Source organism: Camelina sativa, chromosome 2 (assembly GCF_030686135.1).
Source record: "Camelina sativa cultivar CO46 ecotype springtype chromosome 2, ASM3068613v1".
Classification (NCBI taxonomy): domain Eukaryota; kingdom Viridiplantae; phylum Streptophyta; class Magnoliopsida; order Brassicales; family Brassicaceae; genus Camelina; species Camelina sativa.
In genome coordinates this window covers 17,610,959-17,626,402 of record NC_141881.1, presented here as the reverse complement: position 1 = coordinate 17,626,402, position 15,444 = coordinate 17,610,959, and the positions used below count along the sequence as shown (strand labels likewise).

General features: G+C 34.0%; 2 protein-coding genes and 1 long non-coding RNA gene across 7 annotated transcripts; 2 read left to right on the top strand and 1 right to left on the bottom strand.

Moving 5' to 3' along the window:
* The first annotated feature begins 1,922 nt into the window (after nucleotides 1–1,922).
* On the top strand, nucleotides 1,923–7,980 carry LOC104724271 (ferric reduction oxidase 7, chloroplastic). Of its 3 annotated transcripts, XR_015580203.1 has the most exons (10): nucleotides 1,982–2,020; nucleotides 2,120–2,543; nucleotides 2,631–2,727; nucleotides 2,886–3,083; nucleotides 3,188–3,422; nucleotides 3,584–3,911; nucleotides 4,005–4,540; nucleotides 4,630–5,080; nucleotides 5,161–5,394; nucleotides 7,532–7,980. XR_015580203.1 is itself a non-coding variant. In XM_010442735.3 (9 exons), exons 2-9 carry the CDS (start codon nucleotides 2,333–2,335, stop codon nucleotides 5,328–5,330), a joined length of 2,226 nt encoding a protein of 741 aa, XP_010441037.2. In that variant the 5' UTR covers nucleotides 1,923–2,020; nucleotides 2,120–2,332; the 3' UTR covers nucleotides 5,331–5,486. The 3 variants fall into 3 exon arrangements, 2 of the variants coding, with proteins under 2 accessions (XP_010441037.2, XP_087340973.1); XM_010442735.3 differs by lacking the exon at nucleotides 7,532–7,980 and having other exon boundaries at nucleotides 1,923–2,020; nucleotides 5,161–5,486; XM_087484847.1 differs by lacking the exon at nucleotides 7,532–7,980 and having other exon boundaries at nucleotides 1,944–2,003; nucleotides 5,161–5,486.
* A 1,359-nt stretch (nucleotides 7,981–9,339) lies between these two features.
* LOC104724261 (uncharacterized) lies at nucleotides 9,340–10,664 on the bottom strand. Of its 3 annotated transcripts, none has more exons than XR_015580202.1 (3): nucleotides 10,205–10,664; nucleotides 9,744–9,902; nucleotides 9,340–9,659 (listed from the first exon to the last, which is right to left on the bottom strand). It is a non-coding gene; the product is annotated as an uncharacterized LOC104724261 (long non-coding RNA). The 3 variants fall into 3 exon arrangements; XR_015580200.1 differs by having other exon boundaries at nucleotides 9,744–9,906; nucleotides 10,205–10,463; XR_757602.3 differs by lacking the exon at nucleotides 10,205–10,664 and having other exon boundaries at nucleotides 9,744–10,156.
* Nucleotides 10,665–11,961: 1,297 nt separating this feature from the next.
* LOC104724251 (endoglucanase 25) lies at nucleotides 11,962–15,199 on the top strand. Its single transcript, XM_010442718.2, has 6 exons — nucleotides 11,962–12,801; nucleotides 12,911–13,221; nucleotides 13,311–13,775; nucleotides 13,884–14,019; nucleotides 14,123–14,295; nucleotides 14,475–15,199. Exons 1-6 carry the CDS (start codon nucleotides 12,429–12,431, stop codon nucleotides 14,880–14,882), a joined length of 1,866 nt encoding a protein of 621 aa, XP_010441020.1. The 5' UTR covers nucleotides 11,962–12,428; the 3' UTR covers nucleotides 14,883–15,199.
* Nucleotides 15,200–15,444: the final 245 nt, after the last annotated feature.

Below are 15,444 nucleotides of genomic sequence, written 5' to 3'. Positions count from 1 at the left end.
GTAGCTCCCAAAATCATGAGTACCAACATAACTAAACCATTACTTTCTGGTTTCTCTTGAACATAATATGTACAATTTTTTGGTTCGACCGTTTAAATCCATCAATGCTTGATGGAATAGATTTTTCGAGATTGACTTTAAGAAAGAAGACTACTTCAACATTAATAAAGTCATGGATCGAGACTCATGGTCCAGTCCAGTCAAGATGAGTCTTAGGCTGAACAAAAAAACGACATTAAAGAGTATATATACTAAGCAAATAACATATTTTCGAGTAAATTTCATAGATTAGCCAAAGTGAATTATTTAACCACTTTTCGTCAAAGTCAAATACACACCTATCATGCAAATTTCTAACAAAAATACACTTTAACCAAACCAGCTGCAATTTTTCTCGTTACGTTTATTAAGCTAGAATAACCAATTTCAATTAAATCTCGTTAGCTACGATGACAACCAAACCGGAAAAAAAAAAATTGATGTTATAGCCTGGATTTGTTAGCTCATTTGGTTTGAGGGCATAGCTCTTCACCTCATGAGTTCAAGTCCGGGCAGAGGAAGAAGATGAGAAGAAGAAGTTGATGGACGGGCCTGTTGTGACCCAATAGTTGAAAGAAAAAAAATTGTATATGGTGTTTAATGTTTTAAAAAGTTAAGATAAGAGCATTACCAAGTCTAACTAATGCAAAGCAATCATAATCTTTTGTATGTACATATGAGTGATAGTGAGAGAAAGAATAAAAAGAGCTTGTGAACGAAGAAGATTTGTGCCCTAGACAATTTTTTCACTTTGGTCTATGATTAGTGCCCAGACAATTTCTTCCCCTAGATATCTGCCACTGCAGACAAAGAAAAAAAACCGAAACTATATGAAATCATTAAAGATTATATGATTTATGGACCTTGTGGAACTGCTAATAAGAACTCACTATATATGGTTCATGGCAACTGTTCTAAGACGATGTATCTGAAATCCCATGCAAAAATTACTAGCTAGAGTTGGGAAGGATGGTTATCCTATATATAGGAGGAACTTTTTTATTGATTTCATGGAAATCAATAAAAAAGTTTATAAGCGTTTGGTCGTTACTATCAGACTTTATATGTTGTTGATGACATGTTTACGAGTCTCCATCATTTTCTTTACTAGTGCTCGGTAATCTTAGTTGTTGAGCCTACTATGATGTCCTACTATGATCTCACTTAATTTTGTTGTTGAGCCAAGCCTAAGGGCTTATATCAGCTTATGTTTTCTTGTAGGCCAGCCATGGGAGTTGTTTCGTCATGATTATCCCTTTTAGAGACCACAAAAGTTGTTGACATGTAAAAACTTAGCTAAGTGGTTCTGTTTATCTTACTTGATTTTGAGATTTTGTTTAGTTACTGAAAAGTCTAAGAAACCTTAGCCAATGCATCTCCATTTTTTTCCTCTAAATGGTTATAACTAGTTGATTAGTGTTGGAAAAACTTAACACATTAATAGTTATGTTTCTTGGCAATTTCTTAATCCCTTAAAATCTTTTACTAGCTCTAGAATCAATTCAATTGTGAAACGTAGCAAACTTAATTCACTTGAATCTCTCAAATGTGGAAAGTATATTATGTACCTTTCGTGCTGCATTGATTACTTTATTTGTTTTTAACTTGTAATTTTAGTAACGCAGCTGGTCCAACAGACAAACCATTACAATTATTAGAGATTGATGAGAGTTTAGAAATGAAAGAATTGTATATTGACTCTCATCGTGATTACAATGAATTTTATATGCTTATATAGAGAATAGAATAAGAAGCTAATTAACCTAATTTCTATATATAAAGATACAGTAATTATTAACAAATATACTCTAGAATATTCTAGACATTCTTATATTTCTACAACAATCGCCATAATAATCATCTTATCAATACTATAAATCTTTGTCCAAAAAAAAAAGAAAAAAATCTTTAGTATAAATCAGTACTTGTTAACCATCCCCCTAAATTGTGGTTGAAATGAAACGGTGAGACTCTCTCCCAAGTACGTTACTCTCACGTGTTAATGCCCTCCTCTCTTTTACTTTATTTTTTTACTTTTTTCCTAAAATTCATTTTTTTTTTTTTTTTTTTTGTGTACTAGGATTGATGTAACTGATGGAATCTTTCAGAAAATGAGAATGATGTAAACCTCACTGGTCCAGAAATTTTCTTCCTTGGCTCTCTTTATCATATCCTCTTGAATTTTTTTAAATTTATTCCCAATATATTTGTATTTTCTTCTCCTTAAAAGCTGATGCTTCTTCTGTAGCCAACTCTCATCACAAAATTGAGAAAATAGAATATTCAAAGAAAAATGGATGAACATGCAACCCCACTCTTGTCTAAAGAGCAATCATCATCCTCCTCTGTGGTGACTTCATCTTTGAAATGGGTATTGAAAGTTGTTATGTCTGTGATATTCGTAACTTGGGTTGTCTTCCTTTTGATGTACCCTGGAACACTCGGCGATCAACTCCTCACAAACTGGAGGGCTGTCTCCTCCAAAACTCTCTATGGCACCACAGGTTACATTATGTACCATCACTTTTGCTTTGTTTTTTCCGATAATTGTCCAAATAATTGTTAACCATCTAATTATCTAAAACTTGCAGGAAGCATGTTCCTAATTTTTAGTGGTCCGATTCTTGTTATCTCCGTCCTAGCTTCTCTCTATCTCATCATCTCTGGGGAAGAGAAGGTCTTCACTAAGTAAGTATGGTGGAAAGAGATTCTTTAAACTATTTTATTTAGCTGATTGTCACATACAGTGGCAAAGCATATTATAATATAAACCTTAAGTAACTGTATAAAATTGCATTCTTTTGGTTTTTGTTCTTACATAAATGTGTGTTGTGGTGATTGTGAAGGAAGAAGATATCGAAATTCCCAAGGTTTAGGCTATGGACATTTCCTGTTCTTGTGGATGGACCATTTGGAGTTGTTTCTGCAGCTGAGTTTCTTGGGATTTTGGTCTTCTCTGTTTTTTTCCTCTGGGCTATATATGCTTATACCTTGAGGAACCTCAGCCTTCTTGAATTATTCCATGTGCTTCCTGACAAAAAAAGGTTCTTTTAACTCATTTCCTTCTTTTTTGTTTCAGCTTTGTTTATTTTTTATTTTTTTGTCTCATTTCAATCATTTATTTGTGGCTGTGTGTGTGTGTGTTCAGTGTTCTTCTCCTGGAGGTAACGGGTCTGCGTTTTGGGATGATTGGATTGTTGTGTATGGTGTTTTTGTTTCTTCCAATCTCAAGAGGCTCCGTTCTTCTCCGTCTTATCGATATCCCTTTCGAGCATGCTACAAGATATCATGTTTGGCTTGGTCATATCACTATGGCTTTCTTCACCTTACATGGCCTCTGTTATGTTGTTGGATGGGCCATTCAAGGTCAACTTTTAAAGAGTGTAAGATTCCTGCAACATCATTTTAATCTTGACATGATAGTAAAGCCTAGTTTATCTAACAATACTAATTGGTTTTGATGAGATGAATAATACACACAAACTTATTTTTATTTCTTACTGTTTTATATATTAAAGTTTCATCAACTACTTACTCCTTACAGTTATTTGAATGGAAAGCTACTGGAATTGCTAATTTACCTGGAGTTATCAGTCTAGTGGCTGGTTTACTGATGTGGGTCACGTCGCTTCACACCGTGAGAAAGCTTTACTTTGAGCTCTTCTTCTACACCCATCAACTATACATTGTCTTTGTTGTCTTCTTGGCACTTCACGTTGGTGACTACTTGTTCAGTATTGTTTCTGGAGGAATATTTCTTTTCATTCTTGACCGTTTCTTGAGGTTCTGCCAATCCAGAAGGACTGTAGATGTAATCTCTGCAAAGAGCCTACCCTGTGGAACTCTCGAACTAGTCCTTTCCAAACCACCAAGTAACAACTCTGTTTAATCTCTCTCTTCCCTGTACCTCTGTAATCTAAAAGCGTTTTACTGACTTTGCTTCTCTCCATTATTGTTGTAACCAGATATGCGATACAATGCGCTTAGTTTTGTTTTTCTTCAAGTGAGGGAACTATCATGGCTACAATGGCATCCTTTCAGTGTTTCATCAAGTCCTTTAGATGGGAACCATCATGTTGCGGTTCTCATAAAGGTTCTTGGTGGATGGACTGCAAAGCTTAGAGACCAGTTGTCAAATCTATATGAGGCAGAGAATCAAGACCAGCTCATTTCTCCTCAGTCATATCCCAAAATCACAACTTGTGTGGAGGGACCTTACGGCCATGAATCTCCATACCACTTAGGGTACGAGAACCTGGTCTTGGTAGCAGGAGGAATCGGGATTACGCCATTTTTCGCCATCTTAAGTGATATCCTACACCGTAAAAGAGATGGGAAACCTTGTTTACCGAGTAAGGTTTTAGTTGTTTGGGCCATTAAAAACTCAGACGAGCTCTCTCTTCTCTCAGCTATTGACATACCGTCCATTTGCCCTTCCTTCTCTAAGAAACTAAACCTTGAAATTCACATCTATGTCACACGACAATCCGAGCCTCTCTTGGTAAGTCTCTTACATATATTAGACATTTGGTATCTGCAATAGGCCTTAACTAGTTTATTGAACTCTGCTGTGTTTCATGGTTATAACAGGAAGATGGGATGGTGCACAAGGTGGTGCATCCTTCTGTCAAGCCAAAACAAACCAACGGATGTCCTATGTCGGTTCTAGTTGGTACAGGGGATAACATATGGTCTGGACTCTACCTAGTTGTCTCCACCATTGGGTTTATTGCAATGATCACGTTGTTGGACATCTTTTACATAAACAAATACAACATAACGACATGGTGGTACAAGGGACTTTTGTTTGTTGTTTGTATGGTTGCAAGTGTGTTGATTTTTGGAGGTCTTGTGGTTGTTTTCTGGCATCGCTGGGGTCACAAAACCGGTAAAGTGGAAGCAAATGGCAATAACAAGGTAGCTTTGATTGTAGAAGAACCCCATAATCCATCTACAGCAGAGCTCAAAGGCTTGGAGATAGAAGAAGAAGATGTCCAGAGTTACACCCTTATGCGTTATGGCACCAGACCTGACTTTAGAGGTACATAGGTACTTTGAGGTTTAGTTAAAAAAATTTAACGGTTTATGTAATATTTGTATTATTGTTTCGTGATTTTGCAGAGATATTTGAGTCGTTGAATGGGAAATGGGGAAGTGTGGACATTGGAGTGATAGTATGCGGTCCAGCGGCTCTTCAGGCGACCGTAGCCAAAGAGATACGGTCACATAGCATCTGTCGATCGGCGAATCATCCTCTGTTCCACTTCAACAGCCACAGTTTCGATCTCTAGGCTAGTTAAGCTTTCAAGAGGCAAGAACATTATATGGTAATGTGAAGGAAAAGTATATGTTTAGGTAATGTATGTATTAAAGAAACAGCTATGGTTGATATGTATATGTTTTTATCTTTTAATCTATATATTTATTTAAGCAACCCTTTAAACAAATAACCCTACTCCATGTAAAATATTACATAAAATGCCACCGTATTTTAATACAAAATATAATAACAGAATCTTAATATTAATTTGTTGTAACCTGAAAATGATTATGCACAAAAATAGTAATTATTAATTTATTAGATTACAAGAAATCATTAATAAAATAATTTTGAAATTATTTAATACAATAATAATAAAATTATTTCGAAATTATGTAATAAATAATTAAACAGATTCTATTTAATGTTTCAGAAATCTTAGGAAACAATAACAAACTATTTAGAAAATTATAAAACTTAAATTTATTTATAAAACTAAGATTAAATATTTACATATCTAAATCATTTAATAATAACAAAATATATATTAAAATTAGGATACAACATTGTTTATATTTTTAAAATATATCTATATACTTATTTAAGCTATGTTGTTAAAAATTTAACCAGTTTAGATGTGACATATTACGAAAATGCTATTATATTTTAATTATTCTAATAACTAACAAAAGAAAAGTTTAGATTTATTTACAAAATAATAAAACTCTATTTATTGTTTCATAAATCTTAGGAAATAATAACAAACAATTTAATTGGCTAAAACTTAATTGTTTATACACAATATTCACTATATAAACAATACTAAGTGTATAATATTGATAATATACATAACCTAATTGTAATTTTCACCTATAAAATTAATATACAACATGTTATACCAATAACTTCAATTTGTAAATTTGGTATACTAAGATCTCTAAACACGGTCACATCAATTTGTAATACCAAATCACGGGTCAATACATGTTTTGTTGGATTTTTTTGGCTTTACCGAATGTATAATTAACAAAATTTGATATTGCACCAAACCAAAATAGTAATACCAACTACGGGTCGAAATCAGAGTATGACCTTAAGTAAATTAAATATATGATTTTATAAAATGTATAGAATTAATAAATTTTCTACTATTATTTTGTAACAAACAAATGCAAATTTACATAAATATTTCCTCACGCTGGTAATATTATTCTACAAAATATTAACGTGTATTTATGAGTCAGGTAATAAAACGGGTAATGAGACGGGTAACGAGACGCTCAAAAATTGAATTAATATTCGATACTCGATCATTATTCATGGATAATATAATTATTATACCCTTCACTCGACCCTAAAGCTGCGGGTACTTTTTTCGGGACAGATACAAACCAAAAAACGGGTCCAATACGGGTATCGGTAGTAGTTTCCAGGCCTACCTATTAGTAGTTTAATATGAATCAAAATTCACCATATAGTATTATATTATATAACATGTAAATGAATGATACAACATAAACATAATATTAACAAATAATAAAATAAAAAAAATTCTCCACACTACCAGCGCGGGTTATTATTGGGACTTTCTTAAAAATGCCCCTTTTAGTGAGCTTCTTTTTAAAACTACCCTCTTAAGGATACCGTTTTTAAAACTACCCCTTTTTTAATATAAAATGACCAGTTTATCCTTAATGATTCAAAACCTAATTTTTCGTCTCTCTCCTTCTATTCGGCGTCTTCATAATCTTCAAACTCCTTCTTCTTCAATCTCTTTCTTCTTCGATCTCTCCTCCTCTTTGCGCAATCTCTGCTTCTCTTTGATCCTCCTCTTTGTATGTCACCCAGAATCGTCCATAGAAGCCGATGAATCGTTGTCTTCGCTGGAATCCGATTAGGTCACTTCATTACCAGTTCAGATCCCGATTTTTTCCCTATATTCGACTGATATTCCGAAGAAGATGAAGGTACAAATTCTAATTTAAAACTCGAATCCCTAAATCCAAGTCATGACTCGTTCTATTCCTTGAGTTGCGATTCCAACACCATAATACAATGCGGTCTCTGTCTTCGAGTAATTAAGCTTGGGATCCATTGATTGGTGCTTAAAAATATGATTTATTGCTTCATTGGTATGTCTCTGCTTTTGACTTGCTCATGGGATCATTACGTCATTTGCAGATTATGTTTTTAATTTATAGTGCTGAATTCTAGATTATGATTCTTTTGTAGGATAAGTTCATCACACATTAAAAGCTCCGTGAAGACATGTGATAATGAGATTACTGAAACTTCAGTTGTGCTTCATTCTTGTAAAGTAAGAAGTTACAAGGTTATAGATTGAAGAGGACTATGGTGACTGGTGAAGCAAGGAGCAATGGTTGGATCTAATAAAGTTCCTCTGTAGACGTCACATGCCGGATTTGTGCATCGTGTGAGAGAGAAGATATGTAAGAGTGACTTTTCTTGTTGTGGGTGATTTTGCAGATAACCAAATTGTCAATTTTGAACAAAGTTTTGACCACTATTAGTATTAGGGATATCATGTACACCCACACAACAACTTTTTCTACGTTTGACCTTGGCTTTGTTTCTCATCTATTTTTGATATGTAAATTACACATCTAGCTTCTGAATTAATACTTTTGGTCTTAATAATTAAGTTTTGGGATTCATGTCTACGTCTCCATCGTGAATACAATTTTGGATATAATTTAGGGCCCCTAAATTTATGGTTGTTTTAATGTCTTGTGTTGGAAAATAATTGGAGTTCATGGTTCAAGCAAGAAGCTATTGTCATATACAATAAAACCATGAAGTTTTTAGAAGGTTTTTTATAAAGATTGTAAAACCTTTTAAAAATTTTTAGAAACCTTTTAAAACCTTGTGAAATCTTTTAAAAGGTTTTATAAGGATTGTAAAACCTTTTAAAAAACATTTTAAAAACCAGTATAAAACTTTTAAAAACCTTTTTAAAAATCTTTTGAAAACCTTTTTAAAAACCTTTTTAAATACCTTGTAAAATCTTTTAAAAGGTTTTCAAAAGATTGTAAAATCCTTTTAAAAATTATAAAGATTTAAAACCTTATAGAAACTTTGTAGAAAGCCTTGTAACTGTTTTTAAAAACCTTCTAAAATCTTTTAAAAACATTGTAAAAGGTTTTCAAAAGATTGTAAAATCCTTTTAAAAATTATAAAGATTTAAAACCTTATAGAAAGCTTGTAATCAAAAAAAAAACCTTTTAAAATCTTTTAATAAAGATTGTAAAACCTTTTAAATATTTTTAGAAACCTTGTGAAATCTTTTAAAATATTTTTATAAGGACTGTAAAACCTTTTAAAAAAACCTTTTTAAAACCTTTTTAAAAACCAATATAAAATCTTTTTAAACCTTTTTAAATACCTTTTAAAAAACTTTTAAAATACCTTTTAAAAACCTTTTTAAATACCTTTTAAAAACCTTTTAAAAACCTTTTAAAAAACGTTTTAAAATCTTTTAAAAACCTTGTAAACTCTTTTAAAAGGTTTTCAAAAGATTGTAAAATTCTTTTTAAAATTATAAGGATTTAAAACCTTATAGAAACTTTGTAGAAACCTTGTAATTAAAAAAAAAAAACCTTTTAAAATCTTTCAATAAAGATTGTAAAACCTTTTAAATTTTTTTTAGAAACCTTTTAAAACCTTGTGAAATCTTTTAAAAGGTTTTTATAAGGATTGTAAAACCTTTTAAAAAACCTTTTAAAAACTTTTAAAAACCTTTTTAAAAACCAATATAAAACTTTTTAAAACCTTTTTAAAACCTTTTTAAAAACCTTTAAAAATCTTTTAAAAATCTTTTAAAGGTTTTCAAAAGATAGTAAAATCCTTTTAAAATTTATAAAATTTAAAACCTTATAGAAACTTTGTAGAAACCTTAAGAATACAAACATGACCATCATATGAGGCATTTCAATAATCATATGGAATGCAAATCTTTAAGTACACAATGGAAGCAGGTCGAGATGCCACAAAAGTAAAAGAGGGCTTGCAAAGAAAGCAAATTTTGCACAAAGTGATTATCATAAATAAGGTTTCTTAACCATCCATTCAGAACACTTCAAGGCCTTACTCTCAACAAAACTTGTGTTAATACATAACTTTTATTAGTATTAACTCTTAAGAACTGCTCGACAAAACAAGAAACAAAACCAGATTATAGAGAAACTGCGTAAATCAATAACTGATATCTAGTTTTGATTATATATTAAAAACAACACCACAATCCAAAACATGCTCTTCTCCTTGTCCTCCATTTCTTAGCTCTGTTTTTTCTTTTCACCTCCACGTGTCAACTCCACCGCAAGTCTGGCTTCACTCATCCCTTCACCATCCACAAAACTGTAGCTTTATCGATTCAAAGAAGGATCTCAAAAATAAATATACCAAACTACTTATATATCCAAACCTGTTTCATAGCTTCTTTGTAATGGCCAAATGTGAAGTTGATATTCCCATCAATGACTCACCTTGAACATATTCCTCACTTAGGCTTCCTTAACGTACCGTATATTTACGGTGAAGAAGTGTGTTTTTCAACACAAATACACAAAGACGCATGTGGATTCTGGCTTTTGTGTTTATTATAGGAAATAGAGGAATAAATAATTTAGGATCAAATACTATCAATGGACTTCTCAATCTATATACACACTAACAGTACATGAATAAAACTACTTTCCAGTTTCCAGTGAACATGAAAGATTGGTAATATTAGAATCATAATCAACAAATTAAAAAAATTAAGCAATCAAAGAACTCCCAACAACCAATTCATTTCCCAGAAAATTCAACAAATTCCAGCAAGATCTATCACCTACAAGACTGAGGAGGACAATATATACAAACCATCATATGATAAACACGAACCTAAACATGATCGCTTCCCAATTCTAGTAACCACAAGTAACGAGTTGCCCAATTTTAATAACGATGAGATCAACAAATCACAACGACGTTTAGATCTAAGAAGAAGAAGAAGAAGAAGAAGATAAGAAAGAAAGACAGAAAGAAACGGCGATGGCGATGGCGAGTTCCCGATTTTAATGATGGAGAGATTGACGACGGGAACATCTGAGGATAAGATTAAATCGGTGATAGTGAGATCTGAGAAAATGAAGGATTCACCAAATAGACATAAGGGTAGAATAGGCATTATAAATTAAAAGAGGGTAAAATTAAAAATAACTTAGAAAAGAGGTATTTTAAAAAAGGGACATCTGAAAAAAGGTATTTATAACAAATTCTCAGTTTTTTATGTATAAGAATAAGTAATCAAAATGTATGAGCATGCATCTTCTATTGGTATTCGTTTGTACATTGGGGACATATAATATATAATTAAATGCAAGCTGATAAGGCCTAAAATTACATAGCTGGTCATATTATTTATTTTTATTTTTTTGATTTTTCTTTATAAATTGAGATATATTCATATTTTTAAAAATCATTAATCAAAGATAACCGACAGATGTATCTTAAATTCCTAATGAATTGTATTAGTATCGTTTGAGCTCTATCTTATTATTTCATGTAACTTTTGTAACAAATTGTTGGTACGGGAATTAGCACCCCCGACATATCGATCACGACCCGTTAAAGAACCGGCTATCTAAACCGGGAATTCGACCTAGGATTGGACTTCATCCCTGAAAGCCCAATAACGTTAAGAAGCCCATGGACGAGGTGACAAATCGGCACTTCAGCTCGCCCTGCGGCTGACCTAGCGAGAAAGGAAAGACTTTCCTTATTAATTTGCCTGTAGTTAGGAAAGTCAATATATTCAATATATTCGATATATTTGAGTATATTGAGTAGATCTTTGAATACCTATAAATAGAGGGCAATCCTCTCATTGTAAGATCATCGAATCATTAATACAAAACCCTAAATTCTTCTTTGTTCTTGAGCAAAACCTAACTTATTCCTCAAGAGATTTCATTTCTTCTTTTCTTGCTTACTTTGATCTAAATCCTCCAAGAGATTGTTATTGAATTTGTTTCCCTTCTAAACAAATTCATTGTGAGAAACCTCAGTTTCTACACAAATAAATGATCTTTTTATAAGCTAATTTTTATATATTTGGTGAGATTTCGAAGAAGTATGTGATGATGACGCCAGGAACACGAAATGTAAACTTTTATCGAATTTAAAGTTAAATTCCCATAATTCTCCTTAGCTAAGTGAGATTAAATCAGTTTGAGTTCTATGAATTGACTCAAGAGATGTAACTCTTTCTTTCTTGGGTCATTGATCTAACATAGATTTAAGAAAAACGACTATGTGAATGAATTCCTCGTGAAAAAAAAAGTTGATTATAACAAAACAACTTTAGAAAAATAATAATCGAAATATTTAAATATCACGGTGAACTATCATTTTCCAGTATAAGTGAATTTTACGCAAAAATATTCTTATCTGGTAAGAAAATGTTTTAAATATAAAATGTAATGACTCTAGAGCCCACGAAAATGATGACGTGGAAGACACCATAATCATAAGCATAAAATAAAATAAAAAATTTGCATCCCACCACCGACACTTTGTATTAGGAGACTTGTCTTTATCATCCACCCGACATTAAGCCCATTTGCTTTACTAGTAAACAAAGCATCTCACATTTTTATAACGGACAAATTTATCTTAAAAAATTGTTTATTTTGGAGAAACGGTGGATTTTAAATAATATTTTAATGTCTTCCGACAAAATAAAGTAATATGTAAACGTCTAAACATTTTTCTTTATTTGTAGAAAAATAAAATTTACATAAAGATTTTTTTTACCAGTTGGCCAGAAAGCTCAATCATAGTTGGCCAGAAAAGAAAAAAAAAATTCCAAAATTAGTGTTAGCTGTAACGTAACATGCACAAATTAACCAAACAACAAACATATAATAAGATAATAACAAAAAATAATTGAAGTGTTGAGACTTAAGAAGAGAAACTAAAAAAGAGAGAGCCACCACTATCAAAACTAGATCTCACAGTTCATTATTATTGACTAGCACCTCTTAGCTCACATTTCTTCACTTCCACACACTTCTTCCTTTTTCATTCTCAGATCTGAATTGCTTCATCTGATTGAAGCATCATCATGTACGGACGAGATCCATGGGGAGGTCCATTGGAGATCAACACAGCAGATTCCGCCACCGACGATGATCGTAGCCGGAATTTAAACGATTTAGATCGCGCGGCTCTTTCTCGGCCACTCGATGAGACGCAGCAGAGCTGGTTGCTTGGTCCGACGGAGCAGAAGAAGAAGAAGTACGTCGATCTCGGTTGTATTATCGTTAGCCGCAAGATCTTCGTCTGGACTGTCGGTACTATCGTTGCCGCCGCGTTGCTCGCCGGATTCATCACCTTGATCGTTAAAACTGTGCCGCGTCATCATCATAAGACTCCTCCGCCGGATAATTACACCTTAGCTCTTCACAAAGCTCTTAAGTTCTTCAATGCTCAGAAATGTAAGTCTGGATTCTCTTACTTTGATTTTGCAAAATTTAGCATAAGATCTGATCATATAGAGATAGATTTGTAGATCTAAGTCTGATTTTGACGGTTTTGATTCTGTAGCTGGGAGATTGCCGAAGCACAACAACGTGTCATGGAGGGGTAACTCTGGGCTTCAAGATGGGAAAGGTGAGACGGGAAGCTTCTACAAAGATTTGGTGGGAGGTTATTACGATGCTGGTGATGCTATCAAGTTCAACTTTCCCATGGCGTATGCTATGACCATGTTGAGTTGGAGTGTTATTGAATATAGTGCTAAATACGAAGCCGCGGGAGAGCTCGCCCATGTTAAGGAGCTTATCAAGTGGGGAACTGATTACTTTCTCAAGACTTTCAATAGTACTGCTGATTCCATTGATGATCTTGTGTCTCAGGTACTAGTTAGTTACTGACCTTTTGTAGGAGGATTCGTAGCTTTCTTTCGTTTTGAGTTGTTTGTTCATGCGTTACATGTTTATGGCAGGTCGGATCAGGGAATACTGATGATGGGAATACAGATCCTAATGATCATTACTGTTGGATGCGTCCTGAGGACATGGATTATAAAAGGCCTGTGACTACGTGTAATGGTGGCTGCTCGGATCTCGCTGCTGAGATGGCAGCTGCTCTGGCTTCAGCGTCTATTGTGTTCAAGGACAACAAGGAGTATTCTAAAAAGCTTGTCCATGGTGCTAAGACGGTGTATCAGTTTGGAAGGACTCGGAGAGGAAGATATAGTGCAGGCACTGCGGAATCTGCCAAGTTCTATAATTCAAGCATGTATTGGGATGAGTTCATTTGGGGTGGTGCTTGGTTGTACTATGCTACTGGAAACGTAACCTATCTCAATCTAATCACCCAACCCACTATGGCCAAGCATGCTGGTGCCTTCTGGGGTGGCCCTTACTATGGTGTATTTAGCTGGGACAACAAGCTTGCTGGTGCTCAGGTCAGTCCACAGAACAACCTGATTTCTTTATGTTTTTTAGATATTCATGTCTTCCTGATCCCCTTAACCATATTATTCCTAACTTTTTGAATTTCTTTTGCTATGTAGTTACTGTTGAGCCGGTTGAGGTTGTTTCTAAGTCCTGGATATCCATATGAAGAAATTCTAAGGACCTTCCACAATCAGACCAGTATTGTCATGTGCTCATACTTGCCTTATTTCAACAAATTTAACAGAACCAAGGGTAAGTTACCTTTCCAGTCTTTATGTTTGCCTCTAATAGAAACTCCAACCGTTGGGCCTGCTCTTGTTATGGAAATATAACATGTAAATTTTGGTATGTGCAGGAGGTTTGCTAGAGTTGAATCATGGAGACCCACAGCCGCTGCAGTATTCTGCAAATGCAGCTTTCTTAGCGACTCTTTACAGTGATTATCTTGATGCTGCTGATACTCCTGGATGGTACTGTGGACCCAATTTCTATTCCACTAATGTGCTACGTGACTTTGCGAGATCCCAGGTAATGCATCTTTGCCTTAAATGTTAATCTTTACACAAATGGTAATCTCAGATACAGTAATGGATAGTTTCCAAAAATGACACTTTTTTCCAAGATTATACAAAAATCTTGTTAAATTTCATTTTTGTTTTTATCCCCTAAAGAATTGGACTTAACTCGGCTTCGCTGTGTTTTGGCAGATTGATTACATACTCGGTAAAAATCCTCGGAAAATGAGTTATCTGGTTGGTTTTGGCACAAAATACCCAAAACATGTGCATCACAGAGGAGCATCGATTCCAAAGAACAAAGTCAAATATAATTGCAAAGGAGGATGGAAATGGAGAGACAGTAAGAAACCAAACCCAAACACGATTGAAGGAGCCATGGTTGCTGGTCCTGACAAGCGCGACGGGTTCCGTGATGTCCGTATGAACTACAACTACACTGAACCGACTCTTGCAGGCAATGCTGGTCTTGTCGCAGCTCTCGTGGCATTGTCGGGTGAAGAAGAAGCCACTGGTAAGATAGACAAAAATACTATTTTCTCAGCTGTTCCTCCGTTGTTTCCTACTCCACCGCCTCCACCAGCACCATGGAAACCTTGAGAAAGATAGACTTGTGTGAATCTGTCGCTGCTGCCAAAACAAATGAATGAGGTAAGGATTTGGGTGTGAGACCAGAAGATTAGAAGCTAAACACAAGTCAGCCATAACCAACTAAGGATTTCATTTGGCTTTACTAGATACAAACCCTGGGTGGGTCAGCTTACCACGAGCATTGTCTCTCTTTTCTTTTTTTTTGGGTTGCTCTTTTGTTCTTGTGAGATATAATATATATCTATGCGTTTTACTCTGTATATGTTTGATACCAAACTTGTATTCTTTGAAAAACAATCGAATGAACTGTCTTAAACTTTTAACTATGTTGGTGCGGGTGTGAAATCAACTTATTATGAGGAATACCAACAAGTTCATATCCTTGGATATCTAATATCGGTGCTTGTGGTTGTAGACAAAAGAAAGTTGGTCCAAGTTCCATCATCATATAACTCAAAAACATATGCAGCCTAGTAAAAAGGACAAGTGACCTGTGATTCTCAATCGTTAAACAGTTCAGAAAAATTAGGTTCCGAATGGTGTGTTATGATACCTATATCGATGGTTGGCT

Coding starts and splice junctions, on each gene's coding strand:
- LOC104724271 (XM_010442735.3), top strand. CDS start 2,333: ATGGATGAACATGCAACCCCACTCTTGTCTAAAGAGCAATCATCATCC. Junction 2,728..2,885: donor GAAGAGAAGGTCTTCACTAA/GTAAGTATGGTG, acceptor GTGATTGTGAAG/GAAGAAGATATCGAAATTCC. Junction 5,081..5,160: donor CACCAGACCTGACTTTAGAG/GTACATAGGTAC, acceptor GTGATTTTGCAG/AGATATTTGAGTCGTTGAAT.
- LOC104724251 (XM_010442718.2), top strand. CDS start 12,429: ATGTACGGACGAGATCCATGGGGAGGTCCATTGGAGATCAACACAGCA. Junction 12,802..12,910: donor GTTCTTCAATGCTCAGAAAT/GTAAGTCTGGAT, acceptor TTGATTCTGTAG/CTGGGAGATTGCCGAAGCAC. Junction 14,296..14,474: donor GTGACTTTGCGAGATCCCAG/GTAATGCATCTT, acceptor GTGTTTTGGCAG/ATTGATTACATACTCGGTAA.